Raw genomic sequence first — 12371 nt, 5'->3', positions numbered from 1 at the left:
TCGAGTGCCAAACACTTGACTTTGAGAAAAGCCCCATTTGTTTTTCAAGAAGCCAAAGTTGTCACAGAAGTTCTCACTGCTATACAAGAACTTCAGGAACTCTGTAAGGAAAATTAAACCAATGTATACATCTTTTCAAGGATTTTATGCCGTTTGTTTTGTTTTTTAAGGAAAAAAAAAGATGCAGTTTTGCAAAACAATTTTGTAACTAACTGGTATGTCCAGGGTCATATCCCAGGAGAGGTCAAGGAAGTTAAATGTCAAGATCCAAAACAATGCCAAGAAGTTTATAGTCAAGTCCCAAGTGAAGACAAACAAGTCCCAGGTCACGCATGTGCACGTATGGGCAACAACACCCATATCAAGACTAACATGTTCAAGTCAAGTGCTACATCAAGACTGGCAGGTAAATCCAGGGTCATGTTTAAATCCAACAAAGGTCAAGGGTAAAGCTCCAGTAAGTCAAAAGACCCAAATCGATGCAATCATAGTCATGTCCCAAGTAAAGACAGGCAAGGTCTAAGTCCTGTCCATGAGAAGATAAGCAAGTCCAGGGCAAGTGCACTCGAACAAGTGAAAAATCACATCCCAAATCAAGAGCAATATGTTATGAATTATGTTGTGAAACGGTCGAGTCCTTCATCAAAATGTGCAAGTTCCAGGGGTCAAAGGTCACGTTCCAAAAAGTTAAAAGCCAAGTCCCAATGCAAGGTCAAAAGATCCCAGAGTTAAGATGAGTGAGGGTCAAGTCCTGCAGAGAAGATATTTCACATCAAGACAAACATGTCAACAGTCCAATGTTGAGACAGGCAAATTCCTAATCATGAGAAGATAGGCAAGTCCAGTGTCAAGTACCAACGTAAGTCCAGCAAGTGAAAACTCAAATCCCAAATCCAGTCCTTCATCAAAACATGAAAGTTCCAAGTCATGGGAAGAGGGGAGTCCAGAAGTCAGTATCTTAAATCAAAGTTCCCACTCCAAGTCCAGATCAAGTCCCTAACGTTCAAGTCCTTTAGAGAGTAACATTTTTAAATATATAGAAATTTAGAGAACCAATGCAACTGTAAATTTTAGAAGAAAACTCAAAGTAATCCTGTCTTTATGCACTTTTATGTAAGAAAAAAGAAACTGTTTGCAGTCAACCTCAGGAGAGTTACAAGAAAATGTAATGTTCTTAGGTATCGTGTTGATTGAATTTGATTGGCTGCTGTAAAATAATTAAATAATTCAAAATAAAATCATCTACAGAATGATGTCATGTCCTAATTTAAAAAGGGAATCAAAGGCACTGATATTAAAAGTAAAATTCAATGTACACGTTTTTATTTTGGAGTTTTAGTCAAGAAATCAGATTCCTGACTTTGGTCAGCACCTCTTGATGCAAGGTTTTGGCCCTTCACTGTTTTCCACTTGATGCTATGGACACATTTAGGTCTGTACTCAATCCTAATCAGAGAATCCTAGCTCAGAGCTAAACACTGAAATGAAGACTTGGTGTTCCAAAACACTGTGGGATTATTTTTGTGAAGCGGAGAGAAATCAAATTCCTCTTTCAGCATCTGTGAAAAATAAACAGGACCACTTATATCGCCTGCTCACCTTGGTGAAAAATATGTTTTCATTCTAAAGTGTCACTTTTGCCAAATGTTGGATGGCTTATTTTGGAATGAAACACTTCATATCTACTTCATATTTGACTTAAACATATGAGATAATCATCAGAACTAGTCACCATCTGCTCTACACATCTACAGGAAAATCAAGCCCACGTTAAGACAGACTGAAGCTGAATACTGATTCCTGCCGTGCTTCGAGATGAGCTACTGTAAAGCTTTACGACAGAACACTTCATGCTATCAAAGTGAGACATCTGACCCTCACAGATAACCCCTCTGGATGAACATCAGGCCCGTGTGTTGGCATGGCTGAAATGCCGCAAACACACTCCGAGCTTCACACTTACAGACGGTACAAGACTGTACTAAGTCAAGGCGTTTGAGAGGCTTTTGGTTTTATTTCAGATCAACCAGAATTCTGATAAATTAAACCCTGACCCAAAGCAGCGAACACTTGATCCATCACTGTTCTTAATGCTGCTTGCTGGGCCTGGAAGTGCGTCTGCCGAACAAGGAGGTTGCTTGCTTGTGTATTCAATCTCTCTCACAGCTGCGACAAATAAAGAGGGAAAACAAGCGTTGGGGAGATAAACGATCTAACTCGGACTATTAGCAGGTCTATCGATATCCCAGTCTAACTGCTTTGAGCTTCTGGTGTCAGCTTGTGGGTGTGTAAGGACAGATGATTGAATAAATTAATGTTCAGTCTGCGTTTATAATGAGCGGAGACACATTTTAGCTGCTGCTGCCCTCCTTTGTTTGATTTTTTTTTTCAGATTAAGACGGGCTGATTGACATATCTTAAAAACCTGTTCAGTTTTTAAACCAGGGAAAATGCCTTTAATATTAATGCATTATCTCTTAAGGACAATAATTATTTTTCTACTTTTGTGCATAATTTAACTTCTGATTGAACTTTTTGGCATTTTGCACCTATGATATAATATCTAAACAACCTTTTATACCATTTATACTATAACCCGGCTTACTAGATATAATAGCACTATGAAGAATATTTATATCACAGCAGCATCTCCTTGCCACTGGAATTATAAATCAGTTTACTGAGTCTATTTTATTTTATTTTATTTTATCAAATATATCATATTTAAAATATTCAGTTAACCATTGTACAGGATTAAAATTTGTAAAATAATTTGAGCCTTTTATTTTGCTTCTTTTTAAATATATGCCACTATTCCCAAAGTAATTGAATATGTTGTGTGTGCCACTAAATTGTAAATTAGTTGTGATTTCCGTCGACTTTGGGCACTTCTTATCCTTCTACATGGACTTTAACGATAGTTCTGCCATAAACATGGTAAATAGAGACCTACTTAGCTAAGAGAGTGTGTGTTCTATAATTACAATTTTTCTACAGACATGTTCTGATATGTGTATGAAGTTATTAAATCTAAAAAAAATGCAACAGGGGTTAACTTGTATGAGTTGATGCACAAGTTCTTATCAACATGTTGCACTCAAATAATAAAAAAGGGTAGTGCATTACAAGACACTAACGTGTAGGTTGCATGGCTCTAACAACAGATTTTCTAGCAGGCCTCAGCTGTGCATTCAATCAAAAGAGTCATGAGGCACACTATCTTCTCTTTGGCATTTAATTCCTGTAAAAATGTATATTTTATGATATATTTCGCATCAAAAATTATTTGTAGCACACTCCTGTTAAGTCACTTGCATGCACAGGCCATGGCTGTGATATTATGCTTTTACAGTATTAAAATTAATATAATAACTCACAACATTGCAGGTAAATTCTATTTGCATGTCATGCAGCATCACTGTACCCATGTCCCTAATACTATTATGATATTTTGATACCATTATGTTCATGCTGCTTCTCAACGTTTCATAACCGGATTAATGTAAGTCAGTTTTTTTCCCCTCTCATCATTTAGGGGTGTTTCTGATTTTTCCCCCCCTCTTCCTCCTCCTCTTCAGACCAAAGTTGCTCCCAGAGGAGGAGAGGCGCAGAGAAAACATGGGCGAGAGCGGGGACTCTATTTCCTGTCCGTCAAGTTCACCACTCAGGCTGTTCTCTTTAAAAACACACGCACACTTTCAAACCCAATCGCGGGTTTGGACATTTAACAGCAATGCTGCAGGAATATTTACACTGCGGGGACAAAGTATGACACATTTCCCTCTCTTCGGCTGGCTGTCTAGCTGTCTGTCATGCAGGTTCATGATTCAACATCGAGCCTTTTTCTTTTTTTTTTTATTTGCATGAAATATTCTGTACGAAACGGTGCAGAGTGCATGGAGCAGCCTAGAAAGTCGCATAGAAAAAAGGAAAAACATTTACTAAATCCTATCATGGGTAGAAAGATAAAAATAATAATAATAACAACAATAATCAGGCTACACATGAAGGAAAAAAATGACTTAAAATGAGATATACTACCATGGATGTTGGGAACATTTTCAAATCGCTGTTTCGCATCTATAAGACAACAAAATTACTAATGCAGCATCACAATTCTCTGCACACACAAGCAAAAAAATTAAACAACACAAAACCAACAATATGCACTGACTTTCTGCAAGTTACTCTACATAAACACACAACTTTTTGTGCAAATAGTTAAAAGACTGAGTGAAGGCTAAAATATGCAGGCTGGGCTATGTGCCGTGCAACTCATACATTAAAAATGTAAACAGTGGTGGCTGTAAAGCCTACAGAACGCCTTTATTCTCCTCTACGGCTTGCTCTCACATGATACCTGTCATTTTATTCATATTAGCGATAAGAGAAGAAGGTGGATTTCCTTACCGCGCTGAAATCCAGTAAGTCACTCAGTTCCTTGTCTGTTCCCAAAGCTGCCATCCGCTGTTGATGATGCATTTTAGCAAAATCGCACGGACCTAAAACATGGAAACAAATGGAGAGACAGATAGATAGATAGAAGAGGATGGGTAGACAGATTGATAGATGGAGAGATAGAAAGGAGGGAGAGAAGAGAGGAGGAAGACCTCGGCTTTTTTGCGCACCGCTCCGCTCCCGGATCGCTTTTCCTCCACAGCGAAATAAATCCAGTAAAACAACCTCAAAGCCTCGATCGCAAATCTAGTTTTCTTTCATCCTCGGAGTAAGGGCTCAGTCCCGGGTTCCTGGTTTTGGCAGCAGGAAATAAATCGCAAGAAGAAGAAAAAAAACTGACAGGAAATAAAAGAAGGGGGGCGACAGAACGGGAGTCTTTTCGCGTGTGTTTCAGTGTGTTTCCCCTGCCAAACAAGTCCGACCTCCCCGCGCTAACACGCAGTTTGTCCGCCGCGGCTGACTGTCAGGCTCGCATACGATATAAATAAATAACACTTTGTGTCTCAGGAAGGAATAATATCACCTCCGAAATGTGTAGTGTTTGTTCTGCGTGTGTGTGTCTGTGTGTGTGTGTCTCTGCGTTTGTTTTGCGTCAGCGGAAGAGTCCAGGCAGGCTGAGCGCTCCTCCTGACCGGGCTGACGGTGCCCTCCGCTCGGCTGCGGGTGCTGAAGATCCCCCGGTAAGCAGGACGGATCCCATGTGCGTCTGGCACAGCTTCGGCGCGATAAATGTGATCGTGCGGCCACCTAGCTTACAGTCTCGTTTAACACCACTGAGCCGAGCGCCGAGCTGCTGCTGCCGCCGCTGCTTCAGGAGAGAGCGGAAAATCCACAGGAAAATAAATAAATCTCCAAGAAAAATCGGGTTTGTTTCGCTGATTGATTGGCGCGGTGATTGGCTAGTTTGATTTGGATTAATTGGGCTAATTGAGGAAGGAAAAGGTTATTCCTTCTTGCCCCCTCTGGAGTTTGCTAACTCTTTCGTGAATCCAGTCAAATACAACTTTTAAAAAATAGAAATCTTTTAAATATGTTGTGTATTATTTAATAATCATATAGATTTATTCTTTGTTTTTTTAAAACTCATTGTATAATCACTTGTAGTGCATCTCAGTCTATGCTCATGTCCCTCCATGTATGCATGAATCTTGATGTTCTGCATGTCTTTTCATTCGAGTTTGCAATGAAACAAGTGCAGTGTTTGACCTGTACGGTAACCCCCCTATGGGTCACCACTTAAAACTACAAGAGTACCAAAACTCTCTACTCTGGAAATACTTTGTAATTCTCTCTCTCTCTCTCTCTCTCTCTCTCTCTCTCTCTCTTTGTGCAGCCCACAGCCTGCAGGTATAAAATGACTGGCCTATTTCTGCAAATTACACCCTGCATGTGCGGGTTGCTCTCACAGAGAAAATGCCAGGAAAACACACACACACACACACTCAAACACACACAGGTGCAGGAACAACATAAAGGCTTATTTGTTGCCCTTGCTGTTTGCCTTTTGCCAGCCCTCTACTCTCAGACAAACTAAAAGTCACTTTATATAAAATAAGAGAAAAAAAAAGTCACCCATTCATATGTTAAAAAAGGGTGTTGATAGGTCAAGTTGGAGATGAAGTGGACAGTAAACACACCACAGTTTTCTTAATCCACTTTTTAAAAGTTGGCAGACATACTGGATTCTCTTTCCAGCTTTACTTTGTGTTCTTTTGTAAAACACTGAGGAAATTACACCATAGGGTCCTCTATTTAAAGCTAATACTACAATCCTGTTTGCAGAAAGGGCCCTGCGTTAAAACGTCTTTTTTAGGGGTCGAGCAACAAGCGAGAGCCTGCTTGGCCAACCTCCACCTGTTCTGTGACCCTCAGAAAAGACATCACAAGTGGGACTGAGAATTATATGACCACGTGTGTTCATAACCTTTATGTCTTTTTTACATAACATTCTCCTCAAATGTCTATTGCAACAAGTTTTCCCAACTGTAATCAATGCTCCTCTCTGTGCCACCAACTAAAAGACTGATTCATAATAAGCTTTTAGTGAGTCTTTTGCATTCTTAGTAAAATAAGGTGGATTTTATGGATTTCTAGAAAAGGTTATTTAGAATAAAAAGCTTTAACTTATTTTCTTGGTAAATGATCCCAATTTATTCTTTGTAAACTCTGTTAATCTAATACTGATGCAAAAAATATGAATAATAGTGCAGCAGGAAGAAGAGAATCAGTGGGTCCGCATGTGAAGTTATGCAATATTAAAAATGTTTAAATTCAGACATAACAGGACTGTGTAAAACGTAATGCTCCTGTAACTGCTTGCTTACAGTAAGAGGAACACCTTTCTCTGCTTCCTGAGTTATAATAAAGATTTCACTCCAGATTGATTTGGTGACACCTTTGGCCAACGGAAGTAACGACAAGCTCCCTGACAGGTACAGGAAATGAGCATTTTTCCACTTCAGATATTAGTGGGCAATTTTAGGGCAACTTTGACCATGTTTTAACTACAGGAACTGTCTTCTTAGGACAATTAGGCTAATTACAGTGACTAGAACCAATGCATCTTGTGAAATTTGTTTTAATAATGAAGATTCAACAATGTTTCTTGACTGAGGCTGAAAAAGTTAGGCCATTTCTTTTAATGGCCACTTAAGTATGGCTTCCAAAACATGTCAAACACATACACTTATGTAGAAAAGTCCAACTTTAGTTTTGTAGTTATGTTTACAGCCTAGCTGAAGAAGAAAGCCTAAATTATAAGGCACGTGACCACCTGCCTAACATAGTATTGGTGCATCTTTTGCTGCCAAAACACAAATAGTGGATCCCATTAGACTTATGCGGCATAAAAACACAGCTGTAGATGCTTCTTCGACCACCTGTAACACATGTTACAGGTGGTCAAAGAAGCTATGTGAGCTTGCTAGTGTGTGATGAAGATGTGTGATCACGTGATTGCTGCAGAAAAAAATCCAACAGATGTCTCTAAAAGCTTTTTGCAAACCTTAGAAAACTAGTGTCTTTAGATGAGAAATCTTAGGAGAATCTTGAAATACAACAAGTCTTCTTGTTCCCAGGATGATTATTACAACAAGTCCGTTTCTCTGATTTCTTTTTAGTATTTGTAAAGGTTTTGAATTGCAACTGTACCAGATCTGATTTACTACAGAAGATACACAATAATGCTTTATATATTTTAGTCACAACTGTAACAGAAAATATTAATTTGATGCTCAGCAACCTTGTAAAGATGCCAGCATACCCAGAACAAGGACATAAAAAAAGACACATTTAGCAGCTAGGTAGTTTGGAAGGTTAAACATTTATCTGAAGAGATAAACAGCATAGAAGTATGCTGCTTTGGACCAGAGCTAAAAGAAGAGTGAATTTAAGACTAACATACATCTAGTGGGCATAAACAAAACTCCAGTCGAATGCTAATGGTGAACTTTGAGTGGTGTGTTTGCTCTCCTGGTAGCCATCTCAGTTTATTTAGTGATAAAATGTCAACAATGTGTTTAGAGTCTGTTCTGCTGCCAGGATGAAAACAATGACAAATACGACAAAAAAAGACGAGCACTCAAATGTTCAAGTTAGTCTAGTACACTTTACTACATTTGTATTACACTACTGTATATCTAATTATCGCTTTTCTTTTGACATATGGCTAACACTAAATGGAATTTGGTGACTTTCCGTGTCTTTAAAATGACACCAAGACATGGTTTAATTGGCCTCTTGCTGCTTCTCTTCCATTATCAGCGGGAAGTCACATGAAGTTCAAACAACATATTTTGGTTTTGTCTGGATGTTAACCTTGAACCACAGCAGGAATACAAAGAGTCCAGTACACATGTGATATCTGGGTCAAATGTAAGTAAAAAAAAACTACATTTGATAGATAAAAGTTATTCCATAATAAACTGGAAAGATATAAGAAAAAGGTTTACTCAAACTTAAACAACCAGCACTGTATCTGGAGACAAGCCACAGATTAAAAACATCAAACTGCTGAAAATCGCTGTAAAGTTTTGAGTACAACGAGCAAGGTTATAGAGCAGTCGTGATTAACAGAAACAATGTTGCCTAATGGTGCAAAGGATGAACTTAACAGCGGTTTTGTGTCTTCGATTCCAGTGTTTTCTTTTTTTCGACCCGTCCATTTCTCCAACTACACCTTTTATATCATTGTCCTTCCTTCCCATCACAATCATTATTACCACTAGAGGACTAAAGTTGCGTTACATTCTTCTTTTCATTTATAGTACTGGGAAAGTAATGGGCATTATTATAAAAATATAAGATGTAAACATGCTAGATTTTAGCAAACCTTCTATTTCTCATGCACAGTTGCTGGGCAGGTTACATAAAACGCTATGATATACAAAAACATACAAAAAAAAAAAAACACACACACAAAGAACCAGAACAAACAATACAACCAGGTGAGTAAAAAGTCATCACAGACCTGGTTTACCATAAGCCATTTTCTCATATGTGCCCTAAAAGTCACAGGCCCACCATCAGTCCCTTCTTTAATAAATTCAACAAAATTCAACCTCCCCCCCATAACTATAGCTCGTATAGACAAAAACAACACAGAAAAGATGTAAAGATTGTAGCTGAAAGCTTCACTGGCATTCACCCTGGCATCATGTAAGCTGGCTCGCTGTCATGGCTCACTGAAACTAATTTAAAGAAAAAATGAAGTTGTTCTAAAACTCCCCGGTGAGGTTTTTTTTCTTTTTCAACAGGTCTTTTCAATTTTTTTCCTCAGGTTTGGCCTTTGTCCAAGAACTAAAACTGACTTCTCTGCCAAGAAAGTGTAGCCTGTTGTAAAAGGAAATAAAGGAGAAATTTCATGTAACTGACAAATGAAAAAGAGGCAGCAGGAACAATGAGAATTAACTATTCACCTAAAAAGTTTTGAGATGTTTTGAGTTGAAGGCATCTCTCGAAATCGTCTCCTTCTGAAATTGTTGTAATCATCTTGTCATAAAATTAAACATTTTGGGAAAGCCAAAGTGAACTACAACACAGGCGGCGAACCATATTTTATTACATTTATTTGGCTTAAAATAGACATCTGTGCTAACCTCAGTCCTTTTTTAGAATACAAACATATCACCATGAATAAGTAGCTCTAGATGAAGCTATTTATGCAGCTACTGATGAAGAGAAGCTTCTGCACATCATCTACAATTAGATTGTGAGTTTCAAGATATAATTCAGTTGGTGAATGCAGGTTTTACAGTTTCTACTATGATTTGTCTAACTGACTACTTTCACACTATACATACTGTATTTATGGCCATGTTGTAAACACAAAAGAAATATGAAAGCAGATCTAAATATTTACACTGATGTCACATCATTTCTAATGAAATGAAACACTGAGCTGTTTATTTGCTCTTTCAACCTGTCTGCCTGCTAACTGCTATATCAGTAGTTTTGTCCTCAACTTTATTCCAGACAAATTGGATTTACATCTTACAGTTTTGCACCTACAATAATTTTACCCATAGGATGATTTCTTTGGAGTTTCAAGAACGTTTTCTGCACAAAAATGAGATTCCTGAATATGCATCGTGTAATCCGTGAAAGTCAAAAATTAAACCTGATTTAAAATTGGCTGATCTTCCCTTCAAAGCCGCCTCACCATGCACGTCTAGACTGCTTCTGGATTTACTGGAGGTCCTGGAAGTCATAGGCTTCTGTGTCAAACTGAAATTTAAAATTTCATGATGAGGATACTCAGTTGGTCTCTCGCTGTGACCAAACAGCAGCTTTAAGTGGAAGAATCTGCGATTTACACTTCTGAATGGGGCTCAGTCAGGTCAGAAGTGTGCTTTCCATTTATTTATTTATTTTTTTAACATTCATAGATTGCAAATTGATCTCCCAAGATCAGACCATCAGCCTTGAGTTCTACCTAGCATACTGAAGTGTCTGAAGGACAGCATTCACAGAACAGCCTGAGTTTGTTGAGTGTGTCATTGTGCACGGATGTCTTTTGGGCCACATCAACACAATCATCACCTTGCTCATGAGTTTTGTCTCTTTGTGGTTTTATCCTCTTCCTCTAAATACAATTAAAGTTGAAAAGTCAGAACATGGACAGAATGGAACATCTGCAGAGTGTTCACAAAAAAAATAGTTGGATAGTTGGAGATGAGGATGAAATGCAACAAATGCTGCAGGCTTCAAACAGGGTAAATGAGTCCAGTAGCTTAGCAGCTTCTGGCAACTTATTCAGTAGTAACAGACTGAAGGTTTTACATGTACTGCATCATAAAATGTGAATACCAGGTAATGCAGCCATATTTGATGTCGCTAGCTTTGCTGATCGTGTTTCTAAATATACTACAAGGATGAATAAAGACTGAGAGAAAGATACAAGGATATAAAAAAATATGCAGTGATGGTGGTTAAGAAAATAGCTGAGCTGATTCATTGGGAGGAAACTAATGCTTTAAACATACACACATGTTCACACACACACAAAAGCACACACTCCTGCAGGGAAGCTGTGCATGTAGACACACATACGGACAACAGGCATGCAATCACACGCATATTCTCACTCATGCACAAACACACTCACACACAGATACACACACCCATGCAGCCCCTCTGTGGTCTCTAACTGTGTGTTTTTGCCAAACACCTGTGTAATCGTACAGCTGTGGAGAATGCTGGGAAAGGACCGGAGGAACTGAACACCACACAGCTAATACCCTTTGATTCCACCCGGATCACTGTGTGTAAGTGTGTGCGCAAGAGTGTGAGTGCTTTTGGAGATGGGAGAGAGAGGGAAGGAAAACGAGTAGATGAGTGCTGGCTCAAGTTTGTTTTGTGTGTTCATTTTCTTTTCTTTTCAGTTTTTCTTTTTGTGGTTTGTGTGTCTTTGTGTAATCAGTCCCCACTATCAACATTCTGGAACATTCCTCAATCGTCCTCCTCCTCCTCCTCGTCTTCCTGTTGAACTCATCGAATGCCCTCTTCCTAAAAAACCCCCCACTCAAACCATCCACCGCGCAGAAAGAAGATGCTTCTTTTTTGTCTTTTCTTTGGTTTGTTGTAATTCTTGATTTGACGGCCTGAGAAATTACGTAACCGCTCTTGCTGTCTTCTTTTTTTTCAGTTTACCCAATACTAAACTCTTTCAAATATTAAATTTAAATTTACCATAAAACAAGCTAAATCATGAAACTGAGTAATGAGTAATCACACCCCTAACTGTAGGCGACCATGGCTCAGGTGTTAGTGTTGGTTCCACACTAATCAGCCTCCCCAGATTCCTCTTGAGCGGATACCGAATGCATAGTTGTTCCCAACAGCAGGTGAACACCTTGCCTTTTAGAAAGTATCATATAAGATCTCAGTCACAAAGACGTAGAGACCCATCATCGGAGAGAAATGTGTATTCACCATGTGTTGCCTGGTGGTTTCCGGAGGTAAAAAAGTGGTGAAATTAGTAAAAAGTAGGGTTCTGCACTAAAAAAAACCTCCTTGTGATTGTTTTGGTCACAAGCAAATTGTCACAGTTGTTCAAAGTTTAATAGAAGACACAGAATTGACTGCAAACAGTTGCCAAGTTCTTAATGAGCAGTAGTGACATTTGAAAGTGAAAGTTGTGCTATACCACTGCATTTTCAAAGGTTGCAACTTTTATTTTGATGATGGATGATAAATTTCTGTAGAGTCTGTGTTCATGGTTTGCATCACACTTTCCACTACCGAGCTGTTGGTGAATGTGTGCAAGCAAGTTGGTGTCTTGCAAGGCCTGTGTGGGGCTTTAGCATTCAATTTCCCTGTGGCCTCCAGCAACCACTCGCCAACTGGTAGTGGAGTACACGGTGGTTTTTGAATTACATTTCTTTGCAGCCATTCAGAGGTGGACTTTTATGTTC

General features: G+C 38.8%; 2 protein-coding genes across 5 annotated transcripts in view; both read right to left on the bottom strand.

Moving 5' to 3' along the window:
• tcf4 (transcription factor 4) overlaps positions 1-5284 on the bottom strand; it is a 241975-nt gene extending 236691 nt beyond the window's left edge. The window contains exons 1-3 of one of the 4 annotated variants that reach the window (XM_035915060.2): positions 4611-5284; positions 4411-4502; positions 4042-4080 (exon numbers count right to left, since the gene is read on the bottom strand). In XM_035915060.2, the coding sequence (XP_035770953.1) occupies positions 4042-4080; positions 4411-4482 (111 nt within the window). In that variant the 5' untranslated portion in view covers positions 4483-4502; positions 4611-5284. Of the gene's footprint in view, positions 1-4041; positions 4081-4410 lie in introns of all 4 variants that reach the window. The other 3 variants (XM_006782080.3, XM_035915066.2, XM_087843490.1) reach the window with 3 other exon arrangements.
• Positions 5051-12371, bottom strand: part of LOC102783266 (E3 ubiquitin/ISG15 ligase TRIM25-like) — a 105069-nt gene continuing 97748 nt past the window's right edge. Inside the window, exon 2 of the mRNA XM_087842681.1 lies at positions 5051-5266. Coding sequence (XP_087698807.1) covers positions 5051-5266 — 216 coding nt within the window. The remainder of the gene's footprint in view (positions 5267-12371) is intronic.

The sequence above is a fragment of the Neolamprologus brichardi genome, chromosome 7 (genome assembly GCF_056152115.1).
Source record: "Neolamprologus brichardi isolate AB-2024 chromosome 7, ASM5615211v1, whole genome shotgun sequence".
Classification (NCBI taxonomy): domain Eukaryota; kingdom Metazoa; phylum Chordata; class Actinopteri; order Cichliformes; family Cichlidae; genus Neolamprologus; species Neolamprologus brichardi.
Note: the sequence above shows the minus strand (reverse complement) of the source record. Positions and strands in the feature narration are given on the sequence as shown.